This window comes from Trichosurus vulpecula, chromosome 1 (genome assembly GCF_011100635.1).
Source record: "Trichosurus vulpecula isolate mTriVul1 chromosome 1, mTriVul1.pri, whole genome shotgun sequence".
Taxonomy (NCBI): domain Eukaryota; kingdom Metazoa; phylum Chordata; class Mammalia; order Diprotodontia; family Phalangeridae; genus Trichosurus; species Trichosurus vulpecula.
In genome coordinates this window covers 45,643,970-45,659,986 of record NC_050573.1, presented here as the reverse complement: position 1 = coordinate 45,659,986, position 16,017 = coordinate 45,643,970, and the positions used below count along the sequence as shown (strand labels likewise).

The following is a 16,017-nucleotide window of genomic DNA, read 5'->3' as shown; positions in this document are numbered from 1 at the left end:
CTCCCCACCTCCTAAGATCATGAATTTAAAACTGGAAGGGACTTGAGAAGTGATCTAATACAACTCCCCTCAATTTTACAGATGAAGAAACTGAGGCTGCAAGAGGTTAAATGCATTGGCCAAGGTCACATGGTTCAGAAATGGCGCCATTAGGACTTGAACTCAGGTCCTCGACTCTAATCCCAATGCCATACTGCCTCCTCTTTTTAAAATTTCTAACTCCCATCGAGGCTCAGCTCATTCCAACACTGTACATGATTCACTCCCTCCTCAATTGTTAGTGTTCTCCCAATTACTTTATATTTTCTTTTTTTATGTATTTTGCATTTGCTTATTGGTGTGCAAGCTGTATCCTCTCCCACCTCCGAGCAGAATATAAGTTCCTTGGGGGTGGAAATTGTTTCATCTCTTCAATATCTCTCCTTTGCAAAAGGTCTCTCAGAAATAAGGTGATCTGCAATCATCTTAGCATGGAATTATGGAACGAGCTCTGGATTTCAGGTCAAAAGATCTGCTTTCAAATCCCAGCTATGCTTGTTGCTAGTTAAGCGACCTTGGGTGAAACATTTCACTTAGCTGGACCTCAGTTTCCAACACATAACAGATATTTAACAAATGCTTATAGAATCAGATTGAAAACCACATATGATCTGTGGCAAAGGGGGAATGCGTGTTTAAATGGTGAGTTTTATAACCTTCCCTAATGAGACCTTAAAAAGCAATAAGCTTATACCAAACCAAGCAACCTTGGGGCTAAGGGTTATTATCTGATTATGGCAAAGTCTGTTCTTTATCATTGAATACTTCGGGCCCCATCAAGCAGCTATTTGCCCTTTCAGAGTCCCCAAGTAGAAGACAACAGAGAGAGTTCTGAAACCTACCTGGTGGACTGAAGCTGGCCTCCCACTTCATGGAATTCTCACGGGTGTAAAATTCCACAGAGCCTCTTCCTTCACTGGAGCAGACCTTGAATCCACTGGAAATAACCTGCCCTCCATAGCCTGGGAGGGCTGTCCTGGGCTGCTCTCCCTGGATCTTCCAGAAAAATGAAAACGTGACTCCTGAGGAAGTGGAAGGCATGAGATCCAGTTATCAGTGAGACACGGGAAGTGCCGATATCCAGGCAGAGCATATATTTCATTTTATTTTCCATCTGAATGGACTCCTAATTGGTCTTCTTGACTCCAGTCTCTCCCCTTTCTAACACATCCTCCACAGAGCCGCCAAACTGGCATCCTTAAAGCACAGATCCAACTCTTTCTCTATGCAGTAGGGAAAGGGAAGAGAATGTGCATTTATATAGCACCTGCTGCGTGCCAGGCATTGTGCTAAGCACTTTACAATCATTATCTCACGTGATCCTCACCAGCACCCTGGAGGGAGGTGCTGTTATTATTATCCCCATTTTACAGATGGGGAAACTGAAGCAGACAGAGATTAAGAGACTTGACCAGGGTCACCCACTAATACATGCCCAGGGTTGATTTGATCTCAGGTCTTCTTGACTCCAAAATTAGGAAGATGAACCAAAATGGCCTCTGAGGCTCCTTCCAGCTCTCAAACTATAAGCCAACAGAGCCTATTAACCTTCAGAAGCTCCCCATTGCTCATGGGGCAATAGAAACTATTTAGCCTGGCATTTGACACCCTCCATAACCTTGCTCCAGCCTGCCTTTCCAGACATGACCCATTACCCTCCTTCACAAATTCCATATGTTGGCCGGATCAGACTCAGCTATTCCCTGGACTAAACTCTATCTCCCTCCCACAAGCCTTAGCCCGTGTCTTGAAGGCCTTCCTGCCGCATCCGTGCCCTTCAGAAACCTTCTCTCCCTGCAGGTCTAAGCTTAGGCAGTACCTTATATATGGCTTCACAAGCCTCCCAGGCCCCCTAGTCCTGGGTAACCTTGCCCTATTTATATAGTATCCCCTCCACTGTATAATATCCATCCCTTCTACTACATATAGTATCCCCTCCACTATATGGTATCCACTCCTTCTACCACTATATAGTATCCATCCTTTCTACTACAGATAGTATCCCCTCTATTGTATAGTATCCACCCCTTCTACCACTATATAGTATCCATCCCTTCTACTACAGATAGTATCCCCTCCATTGTATAGTATTCACCCTTTCTACTACTGTATAGTATCCATCCCTCCTACTACAGATAGTATCTCCTCCATTATATGGTATCCACCCTTTCTACTACCATATAACATCCATGCCTTTTACATACAAGAGAATATAAGATCTTTGCCGACAAGCATTGTTTCATGTTTGTCTTGTATCCCCAGAGACTTAAATGTTGTAAGCATTTAATAAATGTTTATTGAATTAAATTGGATTGGATTGGATTGAACTGAACTTGAATGAGTGGGGAAAGTCCCTAGCTGCTGAGGTTTTCAGTCAACAAAATCTGCTTTCCTTGCCGGAGAGGTGAAGGAGATCTTCCTGTCCTCATTTCTACCCACAATTACAGAATTCTCATACTACAAGACACTTGGGAATGCATTTAGCCCAGACCCTTCATAGGCACATATCCCCTCCACAACAACCTTTCCAAGGCATCATCCAACTTCTCCTTGAAGACCTCCAGGGAGGAGGAACTCACTACTTCCCAAAACAGACAGTTCCATTTTAGGACAGCCCAAATTGTAAAGATTTGTTTTCCTTCACTAAGCCTAAATTAAATTAAGCCTAAAAAGCCTCTTTGCAACATCTAAAGCTGGAAGGGAGCTCAGAAGCCTTCTAGTCAAACCTCTGCATTTTACAAATGAGGAAACTGAAGCCCAGAAACATTAAGGAATATTCAGAAGAATCACAGGATAATAGGATCAATTCATTACTTTTGGTTCTGCTCTGGGTTCCTAGGAAGTCTCCATTCCAAGAACCAAACATCTCTGTTCAATGTAAAATTTAGCACATTAGAAGCCTATTGGGAGATATGCCCCAAGCTCATTCCCCATCATGGTCTCAGCTAAATGCTTTTGGGGCTTAATTCTGAACCTAGCCTCAGTTCTCCCAGCCATCTCCATCAAAGCCCTCTTCCATATGACATTCTTTCAAATACTTGCTAACTTCTGTCATATCCCCACACCACCACCACCACTATCAAGTCTTCTCTTACACATGTCAAGTGCTTTGCAGACATTGACAGAGCTATAGGCAACCTAGATGGTGCAATGCAAAAAGTGCTAAGCCTGGAGTCAGAAGACCTGGGTTCAGATCCATCTTCAGGTCCTTACTAGCTATATGACTTAAGATAAGTCACTTCACTTCTGTCTGACTCAGTTTCTTCAACTATAAAATGGGGATCATAAATTCCATGCTGTCTTGGGGAGGGAAGGAGGGGAGAAAATCTGGAACTCAAAACTATGTAGAACCATGTGTGGTAAACTAAAAATAAATAAATAAATTTTTTAAAAAATGGGGATCATAAGAGGACCCATTTCTCAGGGTTGCTATGAGGATTAAAACAAGATAATATTTCTAAAGTGCTTGGCACAATGCCTGACACATAGTAGGTGTTATAGAAATGCTAGATATTTAGTATTGTTATTTTTATTATAATGGTCCGCATATCATCCGGACTCCATTTCCCTCATCATATTCATAGTTCTCCTCTAGACAGATTGTCAAAATGGCTCCCAATCCTCTATTTTTCATATAAAAAGATAAACCACTTAGTTAGCCAATTAGTCTCCTCAAGTGATAACAAGGAAACAAAGGCATTTGTTCTTGGAACCATCCCTCACTACCAGCCTAGTCCAAAAATAACACTTGGTCAACTCTAGAACAGACTCTTTAATGAGAGAAAGAATAGTGATGAGATGAACATAGCCTAGACCTCCAGTGGCAGTAAGACCAGAAAGAGACAGTCAACTGTCCCCAATTCATTCCTCATCATAGTCTGTTGGGGCCATGCCTGCCTCACCATTCTCTGGAACTAGGCATTGAAAAGTGGAATAAATAGAACTCGTGGTTTAATTTTGCTATGAAAAAGAAAATAAAGTAAGTCTCAATAAGAGTCATAGGAGTCAGTTTCTCCAAGGGGCAGCATATAAAAATTTTACTTGAGCAAATCAAAATGACATCCTCCCTCTGCCAACAGTCTGTAGTAGGGCAAGGTGGGAATGTCTTCCCCAGGAAACATAAAGAATGTAGAGGTTATGGAAGAGTGGGAAGGTCTTTGCCTGAAAAGTCTTACTCTTGAGAAGCCTGTAGTCCTGATACCAACATGGTGGGAGGCAATCTGTACCTGGAGTCAAAGGAAATGGATTCAAATCCCAGATCTACTTGCGCATCCTTGGTCAACCTCATTCTCCTCTGTGAAATGGGCAAGTTCAACTATAGATGACCTCGGAGATTCTTTCCAACTACCAACTAGGAGCTGATGTCTCCAGCTAATACTATAAGTCGGAGGAAATCATCCCATTACTCTTAGAAAGAATGGAAGCTCCTTGAGGGCAGGGAGGGGTTGTTTTGGTTTTGTAACCCTCATATCTGGCACCTGATAGACTCTGATAAATACTTGTTAAATGATTAACTATGGAAGTCACTGAAGCTGGGAAGAAATTGAGTCCCTTCTTTCCTCCCAGAGACTTCCCACAAAAGAAATGAAGATAAACAGGGGCCATTGGACTTGTCCTAGACTTCCTTCCTGCCATAGGAACCATGGTATAATGAATACAGCAATGGACTTGGAATCAGGAGGGAAGGAGGGAGAATGAAAAATGGCCAGGGTGAAGAAGTAGGGTCTGAGGACAGCTAGAGAGAGGGATAATATGGCATAATCTAGTCAGCTCCCTTGTCTTAAGATAAGGAAACAGGGAAGGAATGGGGTGGGGGTGGGGAGAATAATGATTCTTGGTCAAGGTCACATAGCTGGCTTGTGTATGGATTCCAGAATTGAACTGGCTTCATATTTCAGCAATCATTCAACAACATCATACGTATATTTAAGTCCAAAAGCTTTTTCAGCTTTCAAGAGTCTACTATTAAAATGCAAATATCCCTAAAAGGAGTAATGTAAGTAACCTTAAGATTTTATCAACTAACACTATAATGGAAATCATTTTATTGGGCCCTTTCCAGTTGAGGCAGCTAGCTGTTAGCAGGGTAGCCACTCAACAAACGGGGAAAGGAACTGGATACTGGGATAGAAGATGGGAGGGCAGCAAAAAAAAAAAAATCCCATACTTTCTATAATTGACATGAGCACCCTTCTCTACACAAGCGGGAGAATCAGATTTAACAAATGTCTCTATTAAAGTAAAAAGTTCAGGAGAAAATATGGCCAATGTAGGCCACCAGAAAGCAGAGAGTCCACTTCTTTAAAGCAGAAAAACCTACACATTTCCATCTCTGAAAAGGAACTGGTTGAACTACCTCCAATTTAGCCCTCCTCTGATGCCCCATGGTGGTGAGAAATTGGCCATTGTTTCTTGAAGACTAAGCTGACAGACTTTAACTTCTGATAGGTTCATAGGATACCACATATGGGATTGAAAGGGACCTGAGGAAAATTAATGTTGGGTTGTATTATTTATTACGTGAATCCACCCATTTCCTTGGACTCCAACCTCTGAGAGTCAGGCAGCTTTTCTGAAGGTAATAACTCCCAGCCCCACCAAGGCATCTGCTTCCCTAATTAGCTTCGGTGGGGCCCCTTCCTCTGCTTACCCCATAAATAGAAACCTCCTTGAACAAACACCCTTCCCAAAGGATATCCTTGCTGCCCACTCCCAACAATGGAGCTGAGAACTCGTAGCCCACCTCCTCATTAACATGTCCACCAATCAGGACTGCCTTATGATTGACAGGGGAGGTCCAAATGATGTACTGTCAGGCCAATCAGAGGGAAGACAAATGAAGGTATAAAAGCAGGAGCTAACTGAATTACATTTTGCCCAAGAGTATCCAATTTACACCTAAATTTAAGTGCAAATCTATCCAGGGGAGATTTGAGATTACAAAAAGTGGGTTGGGCAAGATCAACTCTGGAGCTGAACTCTAAAGCTAGGTGGACATCCTATTTGAAAGCCCACTTCCATCCATTAAAAAAAAAACTTTAAAAAGGGTCAAATTGATCTCCTTGGGCATCTAATATGCCTTATACCAGTGGTGTCATACTCAAATAGAAATGGAGGCCATTTAACCATATATCAGGATCCCTGCCTGCCACATATAGACTTAAAAAACCACATATTAACATTATCTATGTTCTATTGTATTTGTATTTATTTTGTTAAATATTTCCAAATTACATTAATCTGATTGCTCCACTCAATGATGCAGATACCTCTGCCTTACACAACACCATTTTGATGAGTTAAGTGTAAATAAACCAGGGACATACAGATTGGATTTCACTGGGGTTTCAAGATGAAGGCTAGGACCACTTAAGGGGAAAGTGTTGTTTGAGCTCTCAGAGAAGCAAAACTTTGGAGAAATAAAAAGAGTATAGGACAATTACAAAAAAAGAAAAGAAAAAGTCTTCCTATCCCAAAGATAATTCCCTGTCCTTGGATGCAAAAGTGGATGCCTGGGATTTGGTGGTTGAAATGGAATAGTGAGAGAATGGCTCATCTGCAACCCTGAATTCTTTTTCAAATGTACATAGTGTTTCTGTCATGGAGACTGGAAGTTCTCCTAGCTTCTAGGGGAGAGATGTTTTATAGAGGGTATTTTCCCTTATAGCTTTCACTTTGCATAAACAGGGAGTAAAACTATGACTCTTACATGAAAGAAGATTTGAACTGCAGGGACTAATTAAAGAATGGCTTTCCTCACCCTAAACTACCCCAGTTCATGGGTCTTATGCAAAGTTAGTCTATAAAAAAGGGTGGGGAGGGCACAGTAATCCTTAGGGGTCTGAGCTCATGGTGGGGCCATTTCTCTAATCTTGGGCATGCCTCCAGCTAACTAGCAAAAATCAAATACAAAACAGTCCTGACTTGTGTACCAGGTCATGTGGAAAAGTATGCTTGACTTGGGGTCAGAGGTCCCACGCTCTCCTCCAGGTTGTACTACTCCCTTCATCAAACAATCAACAAGCATGTATTTAGGGCTATGTGGCAGACATTGTGCTAAGTACTGGGTATACAAAGAAAAAGCAAAAATAGTTCCCGTCTTCAAGGAGTTTACAATCTAATGAATAGGAAACATTCATTGACAAAGGGATACAGACTGGACTATGATTTTCACTGATGTATGAAGCTCCTTCCACCAACATAGGTAAGGGAGCTCTTTGCAACTTATATTTTTAAAGAAGTATTGCCTAGAGTGTTAATATGTATATAAAAGAAGCATCCAGAGTAAATGGGTTTTTCCAGGCCTCAGTTTCCACATCTGTAAAATATAGGGATTAGACTAGAGAGAGGCTGCTCCGAGAGAGAAAACATAGGTGACAAATGGCATTTATGAGTACATCCTGCAGTAGTGAGACTCAGATCAAGGACACTGGAACACCCTCATGGTTCATCTCAAATGTCCCTTCTAAGTCTCAAGCCTATGATTTTAAGTTTTTCCATCATACAACATTGTCTCTAAATTGTCTAAAGATTTCACCCTTCCTTCTCCTGTTCTATTTCTCTGGGGCTGTCCTAACCACATGTCATTCTCTATCATAGGGTGAAAAACTCAAGGTATCCAAGTTTGGACCCTATTATTGGCTCCAATCGATTGTTTGATAATAAAAAGGTTTGTAGCTATAAATAGAATATTATATTTTAATTTTCTGTTGATTTGAACTTCCAAGTGATCCATGTGTGGACTACAGGCTCAATATGGGTCACCAGTGTGATGTGGCCGCCAAGAAAACAAAGGCCATCTTGGGGTACAGAAAAACAGGCAGAGTGCCCAAGACTAGGGAAGTCAGCATCCTGCTATTTTCTACTCTGATCAGAATATATCCAAATTGTCATATACACATTTTAGGAAGGATATTGACAAGCTAGAATGCCCAGAGAGAGACAATTGATTGACCAATGGCCTTGGGTTGGTGCTATATGAGGGATAGTAGTTGAAGGAACTGGAAATGTTCCCCAGTTCTCCCTCAACTGGGAAAGTTGAAGCCCAAAGAAAAGATCCAGGGAAGACACAATAGCTATTTTCTAGTGTTTGAAGGCTTATTATAGAAAAGAAGGATCAGACTTTCCCTACTTTTCCTAGAGTTCAGAAAAGAAGAACTGATAAGTGAGAATCGCAAAGAGGTGAATTTAGTCTTGAAGTAAGGAAAACTTGTTAAGAATTAATGCTCCCAGGGGCAGCTAGGTGGTGCAGTGGATAGAGCACCAGTCCTGGAGTCAGGAAGACTGAGCTCTAAACCAGCCTCAGACATTTACTAGCTGTGTGACAGAGGAGGAGGAGGAGGAGAAAGAGGAGGAGGAGGAGAGGAAGAAGAGGAGGAGGAGGAGGAAAAAGAGGAAGAGGAAGAAGAAGAAGAAGAAGAAGAAGAAGAAGAAGAAGAAGAAGAAGAAGAAGAAGAAGAAGAAGAAGAAGAAGAAGAAAGAGGAGGAGGAGGAGAAGAAGAAGAAGAAGAAGAAGAAGAAGAAGAAGAAGAAGAAGAAGAAGAAGAAGAAGAAGAAGAAGAAGAAGAAGAAGAAGAAGAAGAAGAAGAAGAAGAAGAAGGAGAAGAAGAAGAATTCATGCCCTCTAAGAGTGGAATGGCCTCAGGATGTCATGGTTTCCCTGTCACTGGAAGTCTCTATGCAAAGGCTTCAAATACCACCTAAGACACTAGCTATGTAGCCTTGCACAAGTTTCTCAACCCCTCTCGGTCCCAATTTCTTCATCTGTAGAAATGGAGACAAAAACTGTCACACTTATTACATCTTACTGAGTTGCTATAAAAATCCAGTGAAAGACTGTATACAAAAGTACCTTGTTTTGTATACTTGTACTTGTTTTGTACCTTGTACTCATATATCATTGTCAGTCACTGCATTAGAGGGAATTCTTGCTAGACTAGGAGAGCTAGGTGGTGCTATGTAAGCCTGGGCAAGTCACTTCACCCTGTTGGCCTTGGAGAAGGAAATAGCAAACAACTCTAGTATCTTTGCCTATAAAATCCCAAAAGAGGTCACAAAGAGTCAGACACAACTGAAACAACCAAACACTAACACAGGTTAGACTAGATGGCCAGCTGAGGTCCCTTCCAACTCTACATGTTGTGATTATGATTGCATGACCCATAATCCCTCATGTTCCCCTAGGAACACTGGCTACAGCAGGCTCTCTCATTGCCCAAGAAGGGTCCATTCATTTGGTAAAGCCCCCAGTTTCAGAGACCTCTCTGACCTCCCTACATTAGAAGTATAGAAAACATTACGCTGACTCTTTGAGACTAGGCAGCATTGGTGCCTATGTCCTCCAATCCATCCTCTCTGAACTCTCAGTTTTGATGCTCATTAACTACATGACATTGGGTAGGTTTCTTAATTTCTTTGGGTCTCAGTTTCCTCCCCTGTAAAGAGAAAGTGTTGAGGACTAGGTGACCTCTCTGGTCCCTTCCAGCTGAAGATTTATACTCTTATGATGTTATGACCTTTTTCAGTCTCAGTACCTTCATCTGTGAAATGAAGGTGCCCATCTAGATGACCCCTAAGATGCCTTCCATCTCCAAATCTGTGATCCAATCATCCTCTGACCTCTGATTTGTTTTTAATTTGGAGGCATAGACAAGCAAAGCCTGTTTATGATATTTTTTAAACTCAGGAACAGCTTGAATCAGGCAAGTGTAAACCTGGCCATGTTTTTGGGCCCTCAAAACAGTTTTCCAAAGCCTTTTGGTTTCATCAAAGCCCAAAACATGTTTTCTCAAGTACTTTCCCGCTGAATTAGAAAGCTTTTGTTTATTTTGATTGAAATGTAATCCATATGTCTCTCTGAATCATTTACAATTAACTCATCACCATGTTGTTTTGATAAAGCCATGTGATAGCCAAAAAGCCTTTGGAACCTTCATAGAAGGCTTTCTTTAAAATCCTTTTTCCTAGATATAGGAAGTCATTTCAAGCCAAAACTAAATAGACAGGAGGGAGCTTGGCTCAAAGGTGGAAGAACAATTCTCCGTTGGGTTTTCAATTTGGCGTGTCGTGTCCTCCCCTCCTCCCAGAATCTGAGTACCAGAAGCCTGATTTCTTTTCTGAAGAAAAAGAGTAATTCTCAATTATTCACTTGATGGATTATCCATGGGCTAATGCTTGTTGCCTTGTTTTTATTCCCAGCCATACTAATGAGCCATCTATGTCCACTATGGATTGGAGATATAGGGAGATGCAAACTAGCTTTGCTCTGTCCTAAGCTCAACAGAATCCAGGAAGGGGCCAAGTTACATATTCCAAGGTTAAAGAGCTCCCTCTCTCACCTATTCTACCCCATCTGCCTGACCTCTGAGGTCCCTTCCAGGTCCAAATTTATGATCCTCTAATCTCAAAAATCCATTTAAATCATTATGCATTCTTTCCTCCTTTGCTTTAGTCTCTGATAAAGAAACCCTTTTCTCCAGGGCCAGCCTCTGTCTTTGTGACCTTTGATCCCATTTTCAATCTCTCTCTCTCTCTCTCTCTCTCTCTCTCTCTCTCTCTCTCTCTCTCTGTCTCTCTCTCTCTCTGTCTCTCTCTCTCTCTCTGTCTCTCTGTCTCTCTCTCTCACACACACACACACAGACACACACTCACACACACACATACACAAAGCTTTATTCTCTCCCTATTTACTGCTTCCTTCTTTGCTGCTCTAAAACACACACACACGCGTACATATATATTTATATGTGTATGTATATATATATATATAAACACATACACACATACCCAGGTTGTCTTTCCCATCCTTAAAAATCCTTCACTTAACTCTTCCATAGCCTTTAGCTATCATCTTACATATTTCTTCCGTTTTGTAGTCAAATGCCTGGAAAAAGCCATCTATGCTTGTTCCTAAGTCCACTGACTTTTTCTTAGTCATCCTCCTTTTTGAATGCCCTACAAAACGTGACACTGCTGCCCATTCCCCTTCCCTCATTCTCCTGGATCCTTACTCAGTCCTCCCTGGATTTTCATGCTACTGCTTTCCTCTGGATCTCCTCCTCCCTCCTTGGCTGCTCCCTCTCACTCTTCCTTGTCTAGTCTGTTAACTGTGGGTGTCTTCCGAGTGTTGGTCCCAGGCCCTCTTCACTTCATAAACCCTCTAACTCAGCATCAGCTCCAAGAGGCTCAAATGTCATCTCTCTGCAGATGACTCCTAGAACTATGTGTCCAGTCCTAGTCTTTGTACTGAGATCTGGTCCCAAATCACTAACTGGCTAGTAGATATTTCTAACTGGATGGCCTATGGACAATTCAAACTCCAAACCAAATTCATTACTCCTGATCATTCACTCTACGTGCAATCTGAGCTATTTGTCGTTTCCTATATGTGACATTCACATCCCACCTCCGGAACTTTGTACACCCCATGAATAGAATATTCTCCTTCTTCCTTTATCTCTGGCCATTCCTAGCTCACTTCAAGGAACAAATCACATGCCATTTCTTACAAAAGGCTTTTTCTGCTTCCGCCCTAGTTATTTATCTCCCCACCCCCATCTCAGTAGCAGCGTACTGGACTCAGAGTCAGGAAGATCCAAGTTCAAATCCTGCCTCGGACACTTACCAGTTATGTGACCCTGGGGAACGGTTTAACCTCTCTCAGCATCATTTTCCTCTTCTGTACAATATGGATAACAACAGCACCTACTTCCCAGGGTTATTACAAGGATCAAATGAGTTAACATAGGTGAAGTACTTTGCAATTCTTAAAGCCCTCTACAAATGCCAGCATTACTTTGTATTTTGTGTTGATTGGCATGTGCATAAATTGTTCCTCCACCAGCCCCTACCCAGGACAACATAAGCTACTTGACAGCAAGACTTTTGTTCCATGTTGATCTTTAGATCTCCAACATCAGCATGGTGCCCGCTCCATAAATGTGCATTTAACAGATGAAAGTTAGAGTTAGAAGGAGCCTAAGAGGTCGCGTTTTCAAAACATCAGAAAGGATCCCATCACTTACCTTCAGGATCGCACCGCGTTGGGTTGCTAATGCAAGAGGCTTTGTAATACAGTAACGTCACTCCTCTCTTCTCTCGGAGGTAAATGCCTTTATTGACTTTTCCTTCTACGATGTCTAGGCGAGGGAAAAAACGACAGAATCATCCTTTAATCATCCTGTGAGCTAAAACCTTCCAAGGATGTGAGTCAGGTATGTAAGTAACTAAAGTGTTTTTGATGGTATTTCTCACTAGTGGCTATTCCCTGAGCTCCCAATGGAGATCTAAGCCACTGACCTGAGCCTTATCTATGCTTTATTGCTAGAGAAATTACTTTAGGGTCTTCCTTTTCCCACCTCCACACTTTGCTTAATTTTACAAGGGTAATATTTAGGTTCAAACTAGAATTTAAAATTACTAATCCTAAATTCTATCTCCTTCTGGGCTCCCATTAAGGGTCCCCAATTCCCAAATTTTGAAATAATCTTTTTAAAAAATAAAATCCACTCAAGGAGGACTTAAATAATCCATGACTCAATAAGCCAGCCAATTACCAATCTAAACAGTTTCATCTTCCTGTTTCGTACTTCCTGTTGTCCTTATAAAGCCAAACTAATTCGATTTAATTCCCAGAGCCCATATTAACATAACTGATAATGGGGGCCTGACACAAATGGTTTATGGAGGAGATAAGAGACTATAAAAATTGAGTGTCATTCATAGTTTATAGTTTCCTAATTGTCAACACATCTGTACCACGTGAGCTACTCAACTACGTATCCACTGACCTTGAAGCACCCATGCCCATCTTTCGATTATCCCTCTCTAAGCCTCCTCCTCCATCATCATCATCATCATCATCATCATCATCGACATTGTCATCCGATTCAACTCACCAGTTTTCTCCAGCCAACAGAAGCAGGATGATGATTGACTCTCAAGGCATCTCTGCTCAGGGATCATCATGCATACTCCATTTAACTTATTTTTCAAGGGAGAATTTTTTTTTTATTTTCTGAGGGGAGGGGCAAAGGTAGAGAATCTACATAGTACAAAGTTAAGGGAAGACCTAGCAAGTCATTTCCCCAGTCAATCTAGGCCACGTTGACAACCCAACCAGATTGTTCTGGATCCCAAAATGCATTGAGATCATAGGATCATAGGATCATAGATTTGAGCTGGTTGGGACCTTAGAAGTCCACTGAATCCCAGCCCTTCATTTTACCGATGAAGAAGCTAAGGCACAGAGAGAGTCACAGTATTCAAGTAAGCATCTAAGGTAGGATTGAAAGCCAGATCTTTCTTATTCCAAGTACAACACTCTACTATGCCACATTGCCTCCGGATCATTTCGTGATCTAGTTTAAGGCTCCTTGAGGGAAGGTACTTTTTTTTTAATAATCATTAATGTTACTAGCATCCAGGAAGAAAATGTTTTAAAGACCTACTTGTGGGAATTTTAATAGGATTCCAGGTCCAGAAGTGAGGAAGTTTTAACATTTGTGTGAGGTCAAATTTAGAAAACTTTCCTTTATGGTTATTATTGTTGCTGCTGCTGCTATTAATAATAATGATGATGATCATAATAATAAATAACCCCTGACATTTATGCAATGCTTTGAGCTTCACAAAGTACTTACTGACATTTCATTTAGTCTTAATTACATGTGATGGACTTACAGAGGCCTATCACAAGAGAGATTTCCAATGAAATAAAAAAGCACAATTTTTAGCCCCCAAAATATATAGGCAATGGAGAGGACTTGGGTACATTCATTTTACAAAAGGACTGATTTTGTATCTGGTTTGGGGTTTTGTTTTGTTCTGTTTTCTATTCCTTTCATCTGAAAACCAGCCACTTGGGGGGAATCTTGAGACCCTCTGTAGGCACCATAACTCCGAAGTCAAGTCAACAGGTGTTTATTATCACCTCTAGGATCAAATATAAAATCCTCTGGCTTTTAAAGCCCTTCATGAACTACCCTCCCCCCTCAACATTCCAGTCTTCCTACACTTAACACCCCTCACTGTCCAGTGACTATGGCCTCCTCGCTGTACTCCACCTTACAAACTACTCTGGACATTTTCTCTGGCTTCCCCCAAGCGTGGAGCCGTCTCCCTCCCGACCTCCAACCCCTGGCTTCTCTGGCTTCCTTCAAGTCTCAGCTACAATCCCACCTTCTATAAGAAGCCTTTCCTGATCTCCAGTAATTCAGGAGGACTTTCCCTCTTTGGTCATCTCTAATTTATCCTCTAGATATCATGTTTTTTCATAGCTTCTTACATGTTGAATTCCCCCACTAGACTGTCAGCAACTTGAGAGCAGACTGTCTTTTGCCCTTTTTTTGTAGCCCTGGTGCTTAGCACAGTGTCTGGCACACAGTAGGTGCTTAATAAATGCTTGTTGACTTAACAGAAGATAATTTACATCCTCTTTGATGTGCCACAGCAGGGCTTCTTAACCTAGGGTTCACAGATCCCCCAAGGGTTCTGTGTCTGAGATGTCAGGGGGTCTCTGAACTTAGGTGGGGGGCAAGGAATGGAGAAATCGCATCTTTATTTTCACTAAGCTGAAAATGAAGTTTATCATTTCCTTCAATTATTTAGAAACACGCTTCTAATAAGGAGCCCATAGGTTTCACCAGACTGCCAAAAGGGTCCATGACTCAAAACAAGGGTAAAAACTCCTATGTTTTAGCCAACAACAATTCAAATAATTTTGACCCCAATTCACAATTTCTCATTCTTATTTTCTGTAGTGCTCTTTATAGGTTTTTACTATTCCCTGGGACATTTACTTCCCTGACATCCTAGAAGGGGGCAACTAAATTCAAATCAGAAATCAGATTGGCCTTCAAATAAATCGCAGGTCCAAGCTTGACAAATGCAGCACAAAAATATTTAAGTCCTCACCTACGGTTGCAGAGAAGTTAGAGTAGGCAGAGTCATTGGTATATACAAAGGTAGAATTATGGGAGGTAAGCACAGTGAAGTTGTGGTTTCTTAATGCTGGGTGAGACAACAAAAAAAAGGCAGAACAGATGAGTCAAACACAGAATCAAACAGAACCAACCATATCTCTCAACATAGCAAGGAATAAACATATTGGGGAGTAGTCATTTCCCTTGAAAAAATGGGGGCCATTTTCTTCCCAAATTCCCCCATCCCCACCACAGCTTCCATCACCCCTTTTATTTATTCTTGGGGAAAATGGATAAATAACATTATCAGTAACACCAACAATGTATAATCATCATCAATAACACCATGACAAATCCATTTCCAAAGCCAGGCTATCATCGTTCCTGGATTTATCAATCATAGCTGGTGTTATGAGAAAGGGGATCCAATTTGTTGGTACTAGCTCCCTATAAAATTAAATAGTTGAGAGGTATGAAATTAAATTCAGCAACACAATGGCTTAAAAAAAGAATTAGGTAATCATGATGTTATGATGACTTATGGAACAGAAATATGGGATGAAAACATTCACATGATATTATGACAAATGGACAAAACAAGAGACTGGACCACAACAAAAAAACAGAGCTTTCTGCATGCTTACAGCATGGTTTTTAGCCAACTGACATCTTCCCTATAGCAAAACACAGTGATGGATTACAACTTCTCTGCTTCAAGGATTTGGGAGCAAACTGAAGTATTCTAACACAACAGGATTATGGAAGCAATGGCTGTTTGAAAAATTAGGCTTCTCCCTCCCTCCTCCAAAAAAATAAATGCAGAAAAACTGTTTGTAACCCAGGTGTGCTAGTCTTGACACCCACCTTATAGATCAACCATGTTAGGTCAAGTTTTACTATGTAGTTGATATGTTTGGACAGAGAGGACATAATTTATCCAGAGAATAAATACAGAATCTGTGTAATAAGCCACATTGTAAAGGCACATTTAGGAGTCAAAAAAATCAAATTTTGTAGATTGAATTAATGAAGTAAAGGTTGGGTAGGGAGGAAACCA

The 16,017-nt window shown here is 41.2% G+C and overlaps 1 protein-coding gene across 1 annotated transcript in view; it reads right to left on the bottom strand.

Annotated features, from left to right (window-relative positions):
- ADGRD1 (adhesion G protein-coupled receptor D1) overlaps positions 1–16,017 on the bottom strand; it is a 477,959-nt gene that overhangs the window by 441,733 nt on the left and 20,209 nt on the right. Inside the window, exons 4-5 of the mRNA XM_036742325.1 lie at positions 12,063–12,176; positions 882–1,061 (exon numbers count right to left, since the gene is read on the bottom strand). Coding sequence (XP_036598220.1) covers positions 882–1,061; positions 12,063–12,176 — 294 coding nt within the window. The remainder of the gene's footprint in view (positions 1–881; positions 1,062–12,062; positions 12,177–16,017) is intronic.